A 21,130-nucleotide genomic window follows, 5' to 3' on the forward strand; every position below is an offset into this window, starting at 1 on the left:
GGTGGCAAAAATGCCTGGATTTGCAGGGCATTTTTCATAACTGAAGCAGAGCAGTTATGAACTGACCCACTCATCACAGTTAGAGTAACAAGTGAGTGAATCTAATAAACTGAAGTCAGACCAATGGTCCATGGAGTCCATTATGCCTTACAGTTGAAATGCTAATTCAGCATACAAGCATGACTAACAGCTTTCTGCAGTTCAGTCCACTAATACAAGAGCTGAGGATATAGGGAAAATATCATGTAAACTGGGGGGTGCATCCCTGCAGAGTGGGATTAGTATCCACTTACGGATCTGTTGTCCAAGTATGGTCTTCAATCTGCTGATACCATCTGCTCCCACAGCCTCTTGTGGCAGCAAGATCCAGACTTAGAGAAAAAATTTCTTTTATTTATCTTAAACTAGTCTCCTCTTAGTTTCATTACGTACGTCCTATTTTTCAGGGTGGGATTTGTGTACAACCATTCTGCTCTCATCAGATGCTAATCAGGATGTTTCTAACAAATTTTGCATTTTATGAATCAGAAGTTTGCTTTTTTGAAGAATTCTTTTTTTTAGAGTTCGGAAAAAAACCTGACATCTCTCATCAAACAAAAATTCCTTTTAAAAACTATCATATAATAAAAATCTGAAACAGGGCTGCCCAGAATTTTCATTCTAAGCTCAAGTAGTTCCATATTTATTATTATTTTAAGTGGATTTTGTTCAGTTTTCTCTGGCTGCTCAAAACTGAACATCCTCAAGTTTCTGGTTTGAAGTATTACGTTTCTGATGCTTTTTAGGTGACAAGAGAAGCACAGGTATAAGAAAACCTTCTTGGTGATTGTTTTATAACTTAGTGGAGAATGATTTTTTTGTTCCTTTCTGTTCAGATATAAATGAGTGTGCTCAGAAGCCCTTGCTGTGTGCTTTTTGTTGTATCAACACTTACAGTTTCTACGAATGCACATGTCCAGTCAGCTATGAACTAAGAGAAGACCATATAAGAGAAGACTGGCATATAAACTTCTCCCCAACTTGTATCACCCTGTTCTGGCCAAAGTATAATCCAAGTATTTCTGTGCATCTCCCATTCCTCATGTCAGTGGAATGTAGCAAACAGCCCAGTGAATGATGGTTTACTCTTTCAGAACTCATGCAAGACCAGTATCTAGTGTTTTTGTTATCAAGCGTGCCCCTCGATGGGGACTGTAAAGCCAAGAAGGTCACAATGGGGAAGTTCATCTTTAACAGGACAAGGTGATACAGCTCACAAAGATTAAGACAACCGCAGTTAAGCATAGCTCTCAGATTTTTCTTTAGTGCTTGCTGTTCAGGGAAGTCTGTACATTGTTTTTCTTGAGAAAGTGCTAGTTATCTTCTGTAACTGAAGCTACTGGAAGGAAGTCCAAACACAAAATACATATTTTTTTCCAGATCTAGATGAGTGTGCTGAAGGTCTTCATGACTGTGAATCAAGAGGCATGATGTGCAAAAATTTGATTGGTACCTTCATGTGCATTTGTCCTCCTGGAATGACCCGGAGACCTGACGGAGAAGGCTGCACAGGTAAAGCCTGGAAAGGGAAGGAGCTACAGAAAGACAAACAAGTAAACCAATGAAAAATTCTCTGTATATGTATACGGTAAACTAGAAAATAGCAATTCATAAAGGACACTTAAGACAGCTAATGATGCCCAACATCTTAAACTTCCTTTTTGGTTTCAAGGTTTAAGCCTTATCTGAAAGTAGTTCTAAGTGACTAATAAGTTTTCCAGGGGAAAAACTCTAGTTTTGTTCCTTTTGTTGTATAAAAAAAATCAGAAAGTTTTTCAGAGACTTGTTAGATTTAAAAATAAAGTTGCCAAATAAAAGAGATCTCATTTGATGACTAGGAGACAAAATTATCATAAAGTTACATATCCTTTAGCATTCATACTGATGATAAATAATGTGGCAGTTCCTTAAAGAATTAAAATGGTAGGATTCTGAAACAACATGAAAACCATAAAAAGCAAAAGACATGGAAAATGCCATAGTTAAACAGCTTTCCTCCATCATTTTCTCAATTACATGAGGGGGAAACGATAGCTACATCTTGGCAAGTAGTTCTTCTGCTACAGAAAAAAACACAAGACCATTCCAAAGTTCTCTGTGGACAGAAGTAGATGAGGATGTCATTGGCTCAGAGGGAAAAAAAATTAAACATCATCTCAGTTAATGCTTTCAATGAATATATTTTAAAAACAGTGTTCCTTCAGCAAGAGAATGTCTACTCTCCTTTACGGATCTTTATGATTTTTTTCAGGGGGAATAATCTTAGAGAAAAAATTTCTTTTATTTATCTTAAACTAGTCTCCTCTTAGTTTCATTACGTACGTCCTATTTTTCAGGGTGGGATTTGTGTACAACCATTCTGCTCTCATCAGATGCTAATCAGGATGTTTCTAACAAATTTTGCATTTTATGAATCAGAAGTTTGCTTTTTGAAGAATTCTTTTTTTTAGAGTTGGGAAAAAAACCTGACATCTCTCATCAAACAAAAATTCCTTTTAAAAACTATCATATAATAAAAATCTGAAACAGGGCTGCCCAGAATTTTCATTCTAAGCTCAAGTAGTTCCATATCTGTTATTATTTTAAGTGGATTTTGTTCAGTTTTCTCTGGCTGCTCAAAACTGAACATCCTCAAGTTTCTGACATTTCTGATGTTTTTTAGGTGACAAGAGAAGCACAGGTATAAGAAAACCTTCTTGGTGATTGTTTTATAACTTAGTGGAGAATGATTTTTTTGTTCCTTTCTGTTCAGATATAAATGAGTGTGCTCAGAATCCCTTGCTGTGTGCTTTCCGTTGTATCAACACTTACGGTTTCTATGAATGCACATGTCCAGTCGGCTATGAACTCAGAGAAGACCAAAAGATGTGCAAAGGTAATGACTGGCATATAAACTTCTCCCCAACTTGTATCACCCTGTTCTGGCCAAAGTATAATCCAAGTATTTCTGTGCATCTCCCATTCCTCATGGCAGTGGAATGTAGCAAACAGCCCAGTAAATGATGGTTTACTCTTTCAGAACTCATGCAAGACCAGTATCTAGTGTTTTTGTTATCAAGCGTACCCCTTGATGGGGATTGTAAAGCCAAGAAGGTCACAATGGGGAAGTTCATCTTTAACAGGACAAGGTGATACAGCTCACAAAGATTAAGACAACCGCAGTTAAGCAGAGCTCTCGGATTTTTCTTTAGTGCTTGCTGTTTAGGGAAGTCTGTACATTGTTTTTCTTGAGAAAGTGCTAGTTATCTTCTGTAACTGAAGCTACTGGAAGGAAGTCCAAACACAAAATACATATTTTTTTCCAGATCTAGATGAGTGTGCTGCAGGTCTTCATGGCTGTGAATCAAGAGGCATGATGTGCAAAAATTTGATTGGTACCTTCATGTGCATTTGACCTCCTGGAATGACCCGGAGACCTGACGGAGAAGGCTGCACAGGTAAAGCCTGGAAAGGGAAGGAGCTACAGAAAGACAAACAAGTAAACCAATGAAAAATTCTCTGTATATGTATACGGTAAACTAGAAAATAGCAATTCATAAAGGACACTTAAGACAGCTAATGATGCCCAACATCTTAAACTTCCTTTTTGGTTTCAAGGTTTAAGCCTTATCTGAAAGTAGTTCTAAGTGACTAATAAGTTTTCCAGGGGAAAAACTCTAGTTTTGTTCCTTTTGTTGTATAAAAAAAATCAGAAAGTTTTTCAGAGACTTGTTAGATTTAAAAATAAAGTTGCCAAATAAAAGAGATCTCATTTGATGACTAGGAGACAAAATTATCATAAAGTTACATATCCTTTAGCATTCATACTGATGATAAATAATGTGGCAGTTCCTTAAAGAATTAAAATGGTAGGATTCTGAAACAACATGAAAACCATAAAAAGCAAAAGACATGGAAAATGCCATAGTTAAACAGCTTTCCTCCATCATTTTCTCAATTACATGAGGGGGAAACGATAGCTACATCTTGGCAAGTAGTTCTTCTGCTACAGAAAAAAACACAAGACCATTCCAAAGTTCTCTGTGGACAGAAGTAGATGAGGATGTCATTGGCTCAGAGGGAAAAAAAATTAAACATCATCTCAGTTAATGCTTTCAATGAATATATTTTAAAAACAGTGTTCCTTCAGCAAGAGAATGTCTACTCTCCTTTACGGATCTTTATGATTTTTTTCAGGGGGAATAATCTTTATTAACAAGAATTTTGCCTTTTTTTTTGCCATGTAACGCTGACTTTAAATCACCTGAGGGTTTTCTGAGGTTTTAATATAAGCATCTATAAAGGTGTATGATTGCTTACAGTATCTGTGCCATTAGCTATGGAAGAAAATACAGTAAGATTGTAAACTGTTTCAGGGAAATGATATGCTGACTGAAATGTGACTGCAGAAGAGATCATATGTATTCAGAGACTTTTAATGATTACAAAGTGATACTTTTTTATTCAGATCATGCATGTATTCCAATTTTATTTAAATGCTACTTGCCAAGTAAAAGTTATGACTAGAAATTGCTCTGCTGAAAGTGTTTTCTGCTTCTTGTTTTAAGTTGCAAAGAACTTATGAGGATGAAAACTTACATCCTAGGATGCAGTGCATACTGAATAGAATAGGATAGTGTTAATAGGAAAGACCTTTCCAGGCTTAATCAGTTGTTTATATTCCACTTCTTGCAAACATTTTGCAAATATTATGCAGAATAATGAATGCATTCTGTGAGTCTTAGATATTCTCTTGTAACCATTTATTTATTATATTTTTGTAAAGATGAGAATGAATGCCGCACCAAGCCAGGCATCTGTGAAAATGGTCGTTGCATGAACATCATTGGAAGCTACCGATGTGAATGCAATGAAGGATTCCTGTCGTTTTCTGAGGTTTTAATATAAGCATCTATAAAGGTGTATGATTGCTTACAGTATCTGTGCCATTAGCTATGGAAGAAAATACAGTAAGATTGTAAACTGTTTCAGGGAAACGATATGCTGACTGAAATGTGACTGCAGAAGAGATCATATGTATTCAGAGACTTTTAATGATTACAAAGTGATATTTTTTTATTCAAATCATGCATGTATTCCAATTTTATTTAAATGCTACTTGCCAAGTAAAAGTTATGACTAGAAATTGCTCTGCTGCAAGTGTTTTCTGCTTCTTGTTTTAAGTTGCAAAGAACTTATGAGGATGAAAACTTACATCCTAGGATGCAGTGCATACTGAATGGAATAGGATAGTGTTAACAGGAAAGACCTTTCCAGGCTTAATCAGTTGTTTATATTCCACTTCTTGCAAACATTTTGCAAATATTATGCAGAATGATGAATGCATTCTGTGAGTCTTAGATATTCTCTTGTAACCATTTATTTATTATATTTTTGTAAAGATGAGAATGAATGCCGCACCAAGCCAGGCATCTGTGAAAATGGTCGTTGCATGAACATCATTGGAAGCTACCGATGTGAATGCAATGAAGGATTCCTGTCAAGTCCATCAGGCATTGAATGTCTTGGTAAGTGCCTCTTTCATACACAAACCATCTTACATTGAAGTATAAAGGACGCAGAGTGTAAATTAGGCTTCTGAGTACCTAGCAGCTCTCATATATACAGAGATTAAATAATGATCCTTATTAATTAAACATTGATATGATACAATTATAGGAATAAGGAGCATCTTGAGAACGTCGGCTTAGTCTAGCAATCCGGGGCCTCACATAGAACTGTCTAAATTCCAAAGGACATAAATATGGTGCTGAGCAACACTATCCAGACAAAATATAGGTATTTTTAAAGAAGCAGCAGAATTTAGTTACCTTAGATAGATCAAAATGGGATGCAGAGGAAAATTAAGTGTTTCCTTATTCAAAACATGATCTTAAGCAGCACATCACTGCCACTAGGCATCTGAATTTTCTGTACCTTTAATTCAGACAGTGATTATGAATATTAAATACTAGGATTTCACCAAAAAATTGCAAGGCAAGTTGAAAAGTTTTGAGGCACATTAAAATGTGCACATTAAATGCTGATGAAGGGTGTCACATTCATCAACTTCTATTTCCTTTTCAATATGTTCAGGCTTGTCATTTGCACTACAAAATTAATTGTTCCCTTTTCAGAAGTCAAACAGAACTGCAAAACTTTTCATTACTTTATCATGACCAGTGTTCAAATATAGATACTACAGTGTTTTACAATACCGAAACTGTATTTGTTAGTACTCTTGCATCAAAAATACTTGTATATTATCTTATGTGAGAAATGGAAAACCAGCTCCCTGTAAATTGTCCTAAGTACTGTGCTGACTTCACGGCAAAGCAGTAACATTGGAAATACAGGGTATTTCCTGAGGATTAAGACCACATGGGAAGAGGATGCTGCAGTCTGTTAACCTCAGCCAGTCATTAATGCCAAGGAAATACCCTGCTTTGAGGTCATTATTGCTTTCTTATATGTAATATATTATTTTCTTATTATTTTCCGAAACGTATGCTTTGGGTTAGTTTGCTCATTGCTGCTTTTTCTTCAGGGTTTCCTGGGTCAGAAATTACAATGAAAAATTAGTCTGGCTGGAACAAAGTATTTATTCAGAATTTAGGCACAAACATTAAGTCTTAGATGACATTATTTTAAATACATTGTGCAAACCTTTATATTCTGTTCACATTAAAATTTATTCCACATCTCAAAGTGGGGACAAAGCTTTGTATGTTCTTCAAGTCGTAATGTGCATAAAGACCTGCAGAGTATCTTGGAGAACAGAGACTGCTGAGTCTTGCAAATTACTACAGCAAACATGGTGTCTTACACCACTGACACCTTCAATGAGGACACCTTTATTTGATGTAAGCAGTTAAGTTACCAGGCACCTAAAATAAGTTTTGCCCAAGGCCAGAGTTTGCATTTTACTTGGTTTGTGTAAGAAACGTACAGATGCTACTCCTCACACTTGTAAAAGAGGTGGTCAGCTGGGTGTTGATGGATTTACACATTCTGAGGGATCTGAAGGATTTTAACTTTTAGTTTTAAGAGAACAAAAAAAATCTTTTATTTAAAAACATAAGCATCTGTCAAACCAGAGTTGACAATGTCTCCATTTTAATTAACAAGTAAGACAGGGGACATAACCTGTTTAGAAGGTATCATCTCTGCAAAATTTAGAGTTTCCATTAGCACTGGAAGCTGGGATCTCTGGTCTCCTCAGCTGCCTATTTAAAAGAAACTTGTAGGAGCTTAATGACTCTGAAGTTTTGCTCCTCTTTCATAATTGACAGGTATTAGCTAAAAGGTTTAAAAATTTAGGAAAATAAAATTAGAAAGTAACAGATCAGGAATAAGGCCATATAAATCTCCCCCCCTTCCCTCACCCCCCAAATACTAGGAATACTACTGGAAAAGCACTGAGTTGCACAGACACTTTTAAGTGTCAGGGATTTTGTTATTTAAGCCACATCAGGATAATTATAGATGATCAGACATGCTATTTTGGACAGTAAAACAAACAAACAAAACAAACTTCTAACCCCACTCCAAGTAAATTGTTCAAATGCAAGCCAAACATCAGCAGCCTAAGTGGAAACTCATTTTGGCCCGCAGCCTGTTTTACTGTCAAGCAAACTCACCAGAAATGCCTCAGGGCACAACTTTCCTAGAACTGCTGACCTTCAGGGGTGTCTGGAATAGGCTTGGAATGGCAGCAGATTATCAGAAGACACAACAAATCTGAAAGGCTAAATCAAGATAGACTTCACAGACTGGTTGTTAATAACCTTCTAGTGCTTGTGTGTGTTGACAGAGAGCCAGATTATAAATGAGATGCTTAATGAATCAGATGTTTGTCTCCTGCTCATTCTTGATCTCTCTGCTTCTTCCTTGCAGATAATCGCCAAGGGTTTTGCTTTGCTGAAGTGTTGCAGACCATGTGTCAGATGGCTTCCAGCAGCCGTAATCTTGTCACTAAATCTGAGTGCTGCTGTGATGGAGGCCGGGGCTGGGGCAACCAGTGCGAGCTGTGTCCACTTCCAGGAACCACACAGTATAAGAAACTCTGTCCGCATGGACCAGGCTATACTACAGATGGAAGAGGTATTTACAGGGATGAAAAGAGGCAGAAAACGGGAAAGGAATATGCTCACATATTTAAGAAAATGCAGAATTCTTTTTGAAGTTCCTTTGGAGAATTTCCTGAGAAATGACAGAGTTTGATTTTTCAAATGCTGCTGAGAGACCAGAAATTAAAAACATCTTTCGACAGTAGCTGCAACCAGTGTACTCCCAGCTGAGCACAATTTTCAGGGTTGGGATCTAAAACAGAAGGTACCAGCCAGTAACTAAAAGCTATAAATGATCCCAAAGCCTTTGTATGCTGAAAAGCTGCATACATGGCAAAGGCAACAACAGTTGTTCCAACAACTGCCTCATTGAATGCTTTGCAGTTACTATTTATTTCCACACAAGAAGCAGGAGCTAACTTACATTTTTAAATTGCGGTGAAAATTTTTTTATGTCATCTAGCTGGTCATAAGAAAATTCACTTCTATAGGTTTTGTATTTTGAATTACAAAACCTGGAACCCGACTACCGACTGAAATAGCAGGAAGATTTTGATACAAAAAAAACCCAATGAAAGTTTGAAGGATGTGTGACTTTAAATTCAGATTCATTTTTAAAGAGAAAGAAAGGGTAAAGTTCCTATCAAAAGCATGATGATGAGGAACTGTGCAAAACCTGGAAGAGAAGAAGTAGTCAAATTTAAAACTGAAAAATGACATATTTCATATTTTCTGTACAGATATTGATGAATGCAAGGTTATGCCAAACCTGTGTAGAAATGGACAGTGTATTAACACTATGGGCTCCTTCCGATGCTTTTGCAAAGTTGGCTATACCAGTGACATAAGTGGCACATCTTGTATTGGTAAGATTCAGCACCTTAATCCTCAGCTATTTTTTTAATTCTTGTATAATGATGTATTAACCTCTGTAAACCATTGTATCACAGCAGGTTTTTTTCTCTTTTATCTCCTTTCTGTCTTTCTTTTCCTACTACACACTTCTGTTCTTTTATTTCATTTGGGGAAATCAAGAAACAAGCTGTACTGGCAATATTTCTGCAGTAGAATGAGCACTGAAATATGCTTCAGCTGTGTAACCATTTAGAATGACAAAACAGCTCATTACTTCGTGGTCTCCATTTTCCCACTTCCCTGTTGGTTAACAAATATACCATAGTATGCCCCCCCGCCAAAATACTTAGTCCTTAGATGAAAATATTAATGCCACTGTCACTCTAGTGTATTACTCTTTCAAGACACTCAGTTTGACCCTGTAGTGACAACTACATAGAAACTTCACAGGAACACATCCATAGAGAAAGAAGTAAAAACTCCAAACAAATGTAAATTGGGAAGTTTTTCTACATTTTTCTCTTAAATATGGTGGTGTTTAGAAGACACCCTTCAAAGACAGACAAAGAAATCAGTACAACAGATACTTAACAGTTTCTCTCTTTAGATCTTGATGAGTGCTCACAGTCCCCTAAACCATGCAATTTTATCTGCAAGAACTCGGAAGGGAGCTATCAGTGCTCATGTCCTCGGGGCTACATCCTTCAAGAAGATGGAAAGACATGTAAAGGTAAAGAAAGTTATACATAGTAACTTTTAATTTCGTTGCACCTTGACTTAAAAGGAAATAGGTTTTTTATCAAGTTAGACTAAATGTACCTCTTTTTTTGTTGACTTTTCTTAAGACAACAACATCTCTTACTTTCAGATCTTGATGAATGTCAAACCAAACAACACAACTGTCAGTTTCTCTGTGTCAACACCCTTGGAGGCTTCACATGCAAATGTCCACCTGGTTTTACGCAACATCACACAGCTTGTATTGGTAAGAAAAACACTAGTTTTCTTGCATCAGTTTTTCCAGAAGAACAACATTCTCAATTCTTATTCATTTATTTTGCTCTGTAGAAACAGTAATAATACAGAGCAATAATGTCAGATGTCCAGAAAACAGATTTTGAAAAGCAACAGTTATTGCTAAAGAAAAATCAGCCTATCCACCATTTGTATTTTCTTGCTTAGCAAACAGTTGTACATATTTAATACATGTTATTATATTCTAAGTATAACCACATGCAGACAAAGGGGTAAAGTATTAAAATCTGATTTAAAATGTAGTTAAACAAAAACAGACTGCATTTTCTTTTTTAATAGATACAGATGTCTTTAGATCTTAAGCATATGTATGAATCTTGCCAACTGAAACTAATTCAGCTAATGCAGAAGTGCAGCATTTTTCCACTGTCACCAATTACACACTTGGGTCTTTTGCACTCATAACTAAATTACAACTTGCACTTCCAATTTATTAACTACTCATGGCTCTGCATGAGTTGTCAGGTCATCTGATATTTAAATATGAAAATCTACATTTTCAAAATGAACTGTTGCACCACTGAGGATTTCAGCCCCTTAAGAAACGTTATATGAACATGTCTAAAATCATGCCACAAGGTTTACCAACCTTCTTCTCTTTCCTCTGCATTTTTAAGATAACAATGAATGTGGTTCTCAGCCATCACTTTGTGGATCAAAAGGAATTTGCCAAAACACCCCTGGAAGTTTTACCTGTGAATGTCAAAGGGGATTTTCTCTGGATTCTACTGGATTAAACTGTGAAGGTAATTAGTGAAGGTCAATTTTTTTTATGGTGCAAAACTTCTGTGTCAGTTGAATCCTGTGAAAGATGTATGAAACAGAGCACCAGCCATAGTAAAAAGCAAACACCTAAAAAATATAGGAATGTATTTGAGTAATTTTAAGCAAAATTGCCTGAGTAATTCTTACACAAATTAGAATAAAAAGTGACTTTTTAGCTGGCTTTTAAGCAACTGTTTCCAAGCTGCCGTTTCAAGTTCACATAGGTTTATGCATCTAAAAATCTAGCTGTTTCTTCTTTCTAATTTTCATTGTTATTCAGTCTAAGCAGTGTCTCTGCAATTTTTGTTTCAGCTAATTGTATCATCCGCCTGAGGATACCTAATACTAGATTCTAAATTCTGTATTTTAAGTCTTCTACCACAGAGATACACATTCAGAATGGTAATTCTCTACAGTGAAAATACAAATTACATTGTTGAGCTTCATGTCTCTCTTTTGGCCCAACAGGGAGCTCCAGTCAGAAAATCTCTATTTGAGAGCTCCAGAGTCTTCAGTGAGCCTCAGATAGCGAGCAAAGAAGAAATTAAAAGGCTAGGCCATCTGGCTGCGGAGAACTAGAAATGCAGAAGTATATGTTCACAAAGTTATGCCATCTCAAAATGTCAGCAATCTTGATCCTGCATTTAAAACAAGAATTGATATGTAGACCCTATTTCTAGAATAAAAGTGCAGAATATACACAGCCGTAAGTTTTAGAAAGCATTATCTTCTATGAGATTATTTTGTTCTCATGAAGTAGGTAAATCCTTATTGTGTACTTTACCCAGCATCTGCAAAACAAGACACTAAATTACACACATCAAAGCATTCAAAAGATATGTACACAATTGGCACATCAGAACTGCTCTATATGCCATTACTGATAAAATGACAGCTTTCAGTCCCTAGCACAATGGTTTTCTGCACCTCAGGTCTTGGGACATCACAATTCCAGTAAATTTGTTTCAAGCTGTGGACAACTAGAATGTAACTTAGAATCTGTGATACCATGCATGATTTTTTATTTCTGCTAGAAGTGCATACTGTACCTGACACATTAAGCTGCTTACAATCTATTTATTTCTTACAGCAGACACTATTTCAGATGATGGAGTTTTTACATTTTGTGTTTTCTTTGTGTCTTTCTCCTTTATTTACACTTACCTCAGAGACTTTTTAGATGGCTTTGTCTTTTTAATTGCAAAGGTTAGCACTTTTACATCCAAATTTGATATGTATTCCTCATATTCAAACACTTCAATTAGTTCCAGGAAACTGAAAGTTTAGTCCTACATAGTTGGTTTGAAAACTGAAATAAAAAAACCATTCCGATTCTCAACATTATGTCAACGCAACGTCATGTGGGATTAACAGGAATAGTGTTTCTCCTCCAAATCTGAGTCATGTAAAGGCTCATGTGCTTCAACTAGATTATTGACAGATGGAAAGAACACTACATTAATTGACTTTCAGTCTTTCCAAAAGAGCAGCCTGAATGGTGCTTCCATCTTACAGCAGCACTCCCCTGTCAAAACACTGATGTTTCAATGACTAAGATCAAAGTGAGTAACGTATTTGGCAACGCGTATAATTGTGTGTGCTTTCATGTTGCATTTTTCTGCTGATTGCAAAGATGTGGACGAATGTGATGGAAACCATAGGTGCCAGCATGGCTGTCAAAACATCCTGGGTGGATACAGATGTGGATGCCCACAAGGATATATTCAGCATTACCAGTGGAATCAATGTGTTGGTAAGGAAACAGAATACAGCACAGAATACATTTAAACAGCAAAGGTGTCACAGTGTTTATAGTGTCAACTGCCAGGTGAGGACAAGAATGGGCACGATAAAGGGTATGCAGACAAAAATATTTTCTTCCTGTCTCCCCCTCCTTCTATACACTTATTACTCCCAACATAAATCAATGACATAAGGTAACAAGAAAATGAACTCGTCCTGTTGAAACTCTGTCCTAGTAAGGCCTAAATTCTGACTCCCTTCTTCTTGGGAAAATCCCCATCTTAGAATGGTAGAAGGATGTTCATTGAATTCCTGAAAGCATCAATGCTGCGGGGGGAGGGAATAAATTGCCCCCCACGCCCCCTAAAAAAAATCCCACCTTTCATCAGTAAGAATTGCTTGTCATCATTAGCAATTTGAGAATACTACGGAATAGTATCTATAGTGCATGGGGAGAAAAAATACCAACATAACCATTAAGGGTTTCCTACTACCAGAATACAGTCTTAGGGCCAACATTAGTTCTTTTCGCAGGGAACAGGCACAAATTAATCAGTTCAGCATTTTTATTGTAGGTTTAGTTCATTCAATCCATCATTTCTTTTCTATGTTTCATGAACTAATCTAACTCCCATACCAAATGAAATGCAGGGAATTGTTGGGGTTTCTTTTAATAAAAACCAACACACACCCTAACAACCCCATCCTCTATACTGCTCACAAGGCATCATGACAACATATTTACATTTTCAAGTTTGCTTTCATGGTTCTCTGTCAAAGGTGCCATAATCAGAGGATGGCTGTGAGCACTGTCATACATTTCTTATAGGCTGATCTTATTTTCCTTATCCTAGACATATAAATTAGCTTATTATACCCATTTTACATTAAGTAGCACACCATCATCACTCCTTACGTAAGACGGCTCTACAGCAAAGGCTGGGGTGGGAGTGGTAGCAACACACAAAAACCAAGTCCCACAAAACTCCAAAAGAGAAACAGTCTCTGAGTGTCACATACAGTCCGAAAAAGAATGTGTGTTCTGTTGCCTAGCAGGCATGAATGGTACAGCATGCACTAATAGTACTGGACAAGGAAACACCTACAGGGAAACAGCACCTTGGTAAGATAAGTAAAATAAGCAACACATGCCAACTATCAAAACCACGATCTTCCATAAAACAAGCTACCTTTTTAACTAATTTTTCACAATATAGCCTGGAACCAAATCAGTCATACTGAATGGACAAGTCATCTTCTCTGTTTCTTAATTCAACACCCACAAGGTGAAGACAATACTTTCCTTTCTCTTCCATTTTGGTTGGCTATCTAGATTGTGCTTCCCTCACAGAGCCTGCAAATTTCTATTACAAGTATGTGCCAGCTTTGCTCCATTGCTAGGTGCCCAGAACACTATCATGGTTGGACTATGACTGGAGTTCCCGCTCCTTTCTCCTCTGTGGACCTTATATGGTACCCTACAAGGGGAACGAGGACCCTCAAGCGAAACAGGAGATGTACCTTGCAGGAAGGGGCAGCACTGAGTCAGTATAAGGCTAACAGTATCCTAAAATACCTTTATAGCACAGCTGTATGTGCTGGGACCTATGCCAATGTACTTTTTCTTCAGAGACCAAGTGTCTACGGTGTAATGAAGTCAAGGATGTTGCAGAGCCCTAGGACTTGCAGATTTGTTAGCTACATGTTGCTTGCCTGATATCTCTCATGTTAGAAGATACCAATATACTTTTCTTCGGTTACTAGATGAAAATGAATGCTCCAATCCTAATGCGTGTGGCTCTGCTTCCTGCTACAACACACTTGGAAGTTACAAGTGTGCCTGCCCATCTGGATTTTCTTATGACCAATTCTCCAGTACATGCCATGATGTAAATGAGTGTTCTTCTACCAAGAACCCCTGCAATTATGGTTGTTCCAACACTGAAGGTGGTTATCTTTGTGGCTGTCCACCCGGCTATTACAGAGTTGGACAAGGGTGAGTATCTCCACATATTGATTTATCAAAGACACATTCAGAAAGAAGGCTATTAACCAGCTGGACCCTAGTCAGAGAGAAGAGCACAGGTGCAAATGAAGGACAGGCTACTAAGTCATCCTTCCTAGTCCCTTTGCACACAATATCCATAAGCTAGAAAAAAAAGACATGTCTGCACATGCAGCATGACACTAATTTTAAATGCAGTATAGACGAGCCATTAAACAATTAGTTCTGCTTTCTCCCTCAGTATCAGCGCAAGAGCTCCTTCACAAACCTGCTCAATGAGGACTGTTACTGTGTAAGGATAGGTACCATCTACATTGAGATAATTAAAAGCCACACTGATCAACCTAGAACATTGAATGCAAAGTAACATTGTTCTGGTACATGACAATGGCTAAATTCTTTAGTTCCAAAGCTCAGGACAGTTTTTTTTTCTGTTTCTTTGTAAAACTTCAAAATTAGAAAAGCCTACAGGCCTTCAGCCAATGGTTATATTTCACTCAGTATGCCACACTAGTGTGAAGAATAATTAATAAACAGACTTCCTGCTGAGGGAAAAGAAGGGGATACAGACACTGCGGTACAGATTACATACACTCACTTTACCTTTAACATGACAGTTCATAAAACTGCAATAAGTAACTAAAACATAAGTAACTAAAACAAGATGTTTTTATTCAACAGCCACTGTGTCTCAGGGATGGGATTTAACAAAGGCCAGTACCTGCCACTGGATGGAGATGCTGATGAAGAGAATGCTTTGTCCCCCGAAGCTTGTTATGAGTGCAAAATCAATGGCTATTCCAAAAAAGACAACAGGAAGAAGAGAAGTGTTAATGACACTGTACGTACCATTTTAGTCTAAGTTGCTCACAGTTGTGGGGGACTAGAGTCCCTGACCTAGCTGATAACACTTAAGTCCAATATTTGCAGAATTACCGGGGGTATTAGAGAATTACCCTTCAGACTTGATTTTTTTTTTTCTTACTGCATTTGTAAGCTTATAAAAATAGCTTACGGGATACTCATGAAAGGACAGGTTACTTTATTCAAAAGTTAGAAGAGTATACCTGTATATCAGTTATCTGCATTATCTGTATGATAGGATGTTGTCCTGTAGCATTAGCTCTGGTCTTGGAATCTGCAGTAATAGGAAACTGACTCAGTTTAGGGGTGGGCACACAAACAGACATTCCTTCAGTAGTACAAGGGTTGTGTAATGCAAAGAGGCAAAATGAAACCCTCAGCTAAAATGGTGCAATGTGCTACCTACACAAGTTACATTGAAAGAATGGGGAAACAAGCCTCCTTTCTAAAAAGGACATATAACAATCCAGAAGCTCCAGCGTTAGTACACACGACTTTGCATGGTGCCATCAAAGTCAGTTCTCGTATTGGCAAAGTATCTGAAGAAGACAGGAATCCTACAATTCCCACTCTATAGTGTTGGCACTTAAACTCTGTATTTTTGACTCCCCCCACATCCACACTTCCCACAGACATCCCTTTTCCCTCCCCACTGCAACTCCCGCTGGGCCTGTTCCAGTCTGAATTCTGCAGTCAACCCACCATAGAAATACATGATGTTTTGAAAAGCATTTTTTCTATTAATTAACTTCATATCTAGTTCATAATTGTTATATCTTGTTATTACAACTTTTTTATAGCATTAACCTTTTCAGTTTTTAGTACTAGAACTACTTGAGCAGTAAAAGTGAAAGGTTTCACATTCATAAAAGTAGGCAAAAATAGAAATAATCTTGTAATAAATAACATCTATGGGGGTGCAGTATTTAAAATACTGCGCACTTGCTCCTGCCCACAAATTTTCCTTCATTGCTCATGCATTTTTCATTATATTACATTTTAGTACACAAATGTACTCACATGTGATTGGAATTCCCTCAGAGGGAGAAATCCTTCGCTATCTTTACAAGCGTGAAAATATCTTCACATATGCTAGGTGCCTCAGTATCAGGTTTCCTATAGAAGACTACAAGCTATATATGTGTAGAAGTGTTTTCAAAAGCTGTTGCTTGTTAGATGGCTTTCTTAGGAATGCATTCATTCTCAACCCTTGCCCTTAAGTGTGTTCACAGCTAATACCTCTAGACAGATCCATTCCTGCAGCACAAGTATACTGAGGCTCAAATTAAAAAAGAACACATGACTGATTTGGCAGGAAAACAATGCTGGGACTTTCTTCCACACTCCTTTCAGTAGTCCAAATAAGATGCAATTGGACAGTGTGACATACTAGCCCTTTCTGTAGAAAGCTAACAATACAGCAGTTTTCTCCTTACTTCAGTTTCCTTTGTACTTTCTCATCACCAAATGCTGAGCCTGCTTTAGAAGCCCAGATTCATTAAAACAGTGGGAATTCCCAGTGTTGTGGTGTTTCTGTAGCGTTCCTCACTGAAGCTGATCATAAGACTCTGCCTTATGTACAGTCTTTACTGCAGTGGTAAACACAGGTCTCTTTATTTACATAGATTTTTTGCAAACATGAAGTTAAACAGATTCTGAATAGAGTCTGAAATCTGAGCCCCCTCTGTAGACGTGATGCTGTAACTTTAAGTATCCTGTTAAGCCTGTGTGCGAAGCCTGTAAGATTTACAGGGTGCGTTGTATGGAATCAAGCCGTTCTCCCAGTGGAAAACACTTACAATTGCTTCTTTCTCAGCTAGATTGTGACAAATGGAGACACTGTTAATAAACATACATTAGTCTTCTCTCAGTGGAAGTGAATGTCTCTTTCTCTCCTGCTCTAAACAGTCTTTCCTCCTTTACTTCAGATTGAGCAGATTAGCTTGGGAAGTCTAGACATGGATAGACCTTTGAAGATGAGAGTCAACATTTCCAGGCTTAACAACAAGGAGCACATCCTAGAACTCATGCCAGCTATTGAGCCTCTCACCAACCACGTGCGCTACATCATCTCACACGGCAATGACGATGGCATCTTTCGAATCCATCAGAGGGACGGACTGAGTTACTTGCACACAATTAAGAAAAAGTCGGTGCCTGGAACTTACACACTGGAAATCACAAGCATTCCTCTATATAAGAAAAAGGAGCTAAAGAAACTGGAAGACAGCAATGAGGACAACTACCTCCTAGGAGAGCTCGGGGAAGCTCTCAGAATGAGGCTGTGGATAGACCTCTATTAGCCATCTTCCAGACTGAATCCCATTCTTCAGTCACTTCTGTTCACCTATCTACCCACCTGAGCATATCTCTTTTTAAAGGCTTTGAAACAGTCACTGACTTTTGGGGGAGGAAGGGAAAGACCTCTTTCGTTTTCTCCTGCTGAGACTGCAGAACCACCCTTGCAGGAGGGGAACTTAGACTCCGCCACCGCCAAAACTTTGATTACAATGGCGATCATGGTTACTGTATCTCTTATATAACCTCAATTTAAAGTATATTAAAAAGCTAAAGTTCAAGAAGTCATCATATGGCACTAAATGGCACAAAATTGTGAGCTATTTTTTTCCTGTTAGCAGTCTGTAACACTTTGGGTATTTTGCTATAGTTCCTAATTAAAAAAAAAATATAGAAGTTTATTTATTTTTAATGCAGTAATATATGGAGAAAATATCAAATTATGTAAACAAAAAGGGAAACTTGCTTGTTTTTCTTTAGATTTATAAATTTGAGCTATAACATTTTAGAGGTACTTTCTTAATTAAAAGAAAAATAGATTTGAAAGATGTTTCCTTTTGGTTTTGGGCCAGTCATCGAAATAGTTTAGAAGTAATTTAAAAAATGTATCAGAGCTGAAAGAGCACTGTAGTACATCTTCTGGATATTCTAAAGTGCTTTTGCAAAACTTTGATTATTCAAAAAAAAAAAGAAAAAAAAAAGAGTCTTAGATGACAAGAATTACAATATCAGTCTCTGCAGAGATCATATTTCACAGCAGCTCAATAAGATTGTATTTTGAATCAGCCACATCAAATAATGGAAGAAGAGGCACAACCACTGTAGCAAAATACCTTGACTGCTTTTAATACCATTAGAACTGCAGAACCAAACTGTACTGTGCTTCCAATAACCTCAAGGAACCTCACATGCAACCACACCTCATTCTCAGAAAGGGTGCTCTACAAACTTGCATTACTGTAGGCAGCTGAAGAAAATAACGCCTCTCGGAAGGCAATGCGTGATGTTTCATACTGTTTGGTGCTGGCTTGAATTAATGGTGCATTTACTAAAAACTGAGAGCTGTATCAGGACTGCCATATGTGCAAACTAATTATGCAGTGCAGACAAGGAAAATGTGTATTTGAAATCCATTTGTTAGAAGTTTCATTAATACTGTAGTTATACACCGTACGCCTCATTTTATCATAGCTTATTTTGTAAGAAAGATGTGTGTACAATGAGTTGACATTTAGTTTACTTTAGTAATTTTTTGAAAAATGTCGTACCATTATGTGTTAAGTGTATGTCTCAATGGTGCTTTTTTGGACAGCTGGTGCCTGTAACTAGTCATGTAACAGAACCTCATATGTGAAAATAGCCAAAGCACATGCTGACTCCAGGATTGTTTCAGTCACGTATCAGTGCTGACCAAAGATTATATCAAGTTATACTCAGTGATTTTTCTTTTCTTTTCTTTTTTTGAGTTTGGGGATTTGGAAAAGAAAAAGAAAATTTGTACATTTTTAATCAAATGTTTGTAAGAAAAAGAAGTTTTGTTTTAAGGTCTGTATCGGTAAGACAACACTTTCCTTGCAATAAAGCTTATTTTGGGTTATTTTTTTTCTTTGAAATGTCTCTGGTCTTTACACAAAATGAACATCTAATTGTAAATCTGAAGGATTTCAGAGCAGAAAAATGAGCTGATATAGTGCAAACTCTTCACTCACATTTAATGCTATACAGCATTTGCTGACAGTTTCTCTGTCATGACGGAGCTGAAACACGGGAGTTAAACTGTTCTTACAAAGTTAAAACTGCCTCAACTCTCTCAAAATCTGTCATATATTAGGTTAAAGTGGGCTGGTGTTGCGAAGGGGTTTTGCTTATCTGTGTAGTGAGGGCTGAAGGACCATCACAATTTAAGTTTGATAATTCAGCTCTAAAAAAATAATCCCCATATATTTAAGAGTAGGGATGTAAAACCTCCACCTACCTGGAGAGCAAAACCCTGGTAAGACCATTATTGAAGGTAATTCTGCTTTCTAGCATTCCCCTCCTCGAGTGCCCTTCATTAGGTACACACAGTCAAACTCAACAGTGCAAAAAATGCTTTTTCTTAAAATGTGCAGAGTTTCCACAAAGACACCATTACATAAGCCACACTGCCTTTTTATTCCATTCAGAGTTAAGCTGGTGATTGGCTTTAAGTAATAGCCAATACTGACTGTATGTTTCTGTCACAGCAATTATAGCTAGAGAAAGGGAAATAAAACACCTGGGGCTTACGCACTGAATTAAGATGCAAACTGCTTGTTTTACATGTACTCTCTAGTTTCTGAATATGACTTAAGACTGCACCAGCAGAATTAGCCCTACATATTCTGTTGTTCTTTTGAGGGAGTGGCACTCCACCAGTTAATTGCATTAAAATCCAAGTTGCAGGTCTAAGGTTCTCACTACTAAATGCAGTAACAATGAGTTTTCCTAGTGTTTGAGACCCTTTTTTCTGCATAAATCTGCTCTTGCCCATGCTTTCAAAGATCTAAGTTTTAAAAGGAAAACCTTTTAAAAGGAACCATACACTTAAATTTCGCTCAAGAAAGAAAATAATCAAGAGTTACAGCATTGTAATTATTTTCTAAATTACTGATTTGTTTGATGGGGGAGTTACTTGCCTTGGATATTCCTTGAAACCTACATACGTATTCAGATTTATCTGACACTTAATAGTGCATGAATGTAAACAAGAAAATCTAAAATTGCCTGGAACCATACTTGTTTGGCATTACCTTCAGATACGGTCATGCAAGTTTCATTATGATTCAAAGCTGCTTCTAGGTGAAATGACTGACATCTACAGAACTAAAAAGACTAGAGGTCTGATAAATACATCCAGTACAGCACTGACTCAAGGCTTAACAACTCCAGCAGCTAACTTCCAAGAGGGCTACTCTCTGTCCAAAATGGGAGCTTTCCAGGAAACACTTATGGCAAGAAAAGCCAACAGACTGAACCAAGTAAAGTATTATCCTTTGTTGCCAAGTCTCAAAAAAGGAGAGAAAATAGTAGCAACACTCTTAATGACTCCTCTGAGGCTGCAAGTTCTGGAGGATTTTATTGGTGGGCAGTGATGATTTGCACATGCTATGCACACTTAGTAGATTTAAAGCCTTTTTTTCTAAAGAAATTATCATCCGATAGCACCTGTGTTAACTAATCATACAGTAAGTACAAAGAACAAAAAAAAAAAGCCTTATCCCTTTACTAGAAAGGGAGAATTATTGGGTGCCATGGTGATGGAGGATGCAGAGAAGGCGGAGTTGCTGAATGCTTTCTTTGCTTCCGTCTTTACTGCGCAGGCCAGCCCTCGGGAGCCACAGAATTTGGAAGAATCAGAGCAAGTCTGGATAAAGGAAGACTCTCCCTTGGTGGAGGAAGGCCAAGTTAAGGAGCTGTTAAGTGAACTGGATACCCTCAAGTTCGTGGGTCCTGATGG

The 21,130-nt window shown here is 37.4% G+C and overlaps 1 protein-coding gene across 1 annotated transcript in view; it reads left to right on the plus strand.

Annotated features, from left to right (window-relative positions):
• Window positions 1-19,249, plus strand: part of FBN2 (fibrillin 2) — a 168,459-nt gene extending 149,210 nt beyond the window's left edge. Inside the window, 12 exon segments of the mRNA XM_014954806.1 lie at window positions 2,792-2,914; window positions 3,345-3,476; window positions 5,421-5,546; window positions 7,915-8,121; window positions 8,828-8,953; window positions 9,550-9,672; window positions 9,811-9,927; window positions 10,595-10,723; window positions 12,376-12,495; window positions 14,250-14,481; window positions 15,172-15,331; window positions 17,283-19,249. Coding sequence (XP_014810292.1) covers window positions 2,792-2,914; window positions 3,345-3,476; window positions 5,421-5,546; window positions 7,915-8,121; window positions 8,828-8,953; window positions 9,550-9,672; window positions 9,811-9,927; window positions 10,595-10,723; window positions 12,376-12,495; window positions 14,250-14,481; window positions 15,172-15,331; window positions 17,283-17,657 — 1,970 coding nt within the window. The 3' untranslated portion in view covers window positions 17,658-19,249.
• Window positions 19,250-21,130: the final 1,881 nt, after the last annotated feature.

Source organism: Calidris pugnax, unplaced genomic scaffold (genome assembly GCF_001431845.1).
Source record: "Calidris pugnax isolate Ruff unplaced genomic scaffold, ASM143184v1 scaffold157, whole genome shotgun sequence".
NCBI lineage: Eukaryota > Metazoa > Chordata > Aves > Charadriiformes > Scolopacidae > Calidris > Calidris pugnax.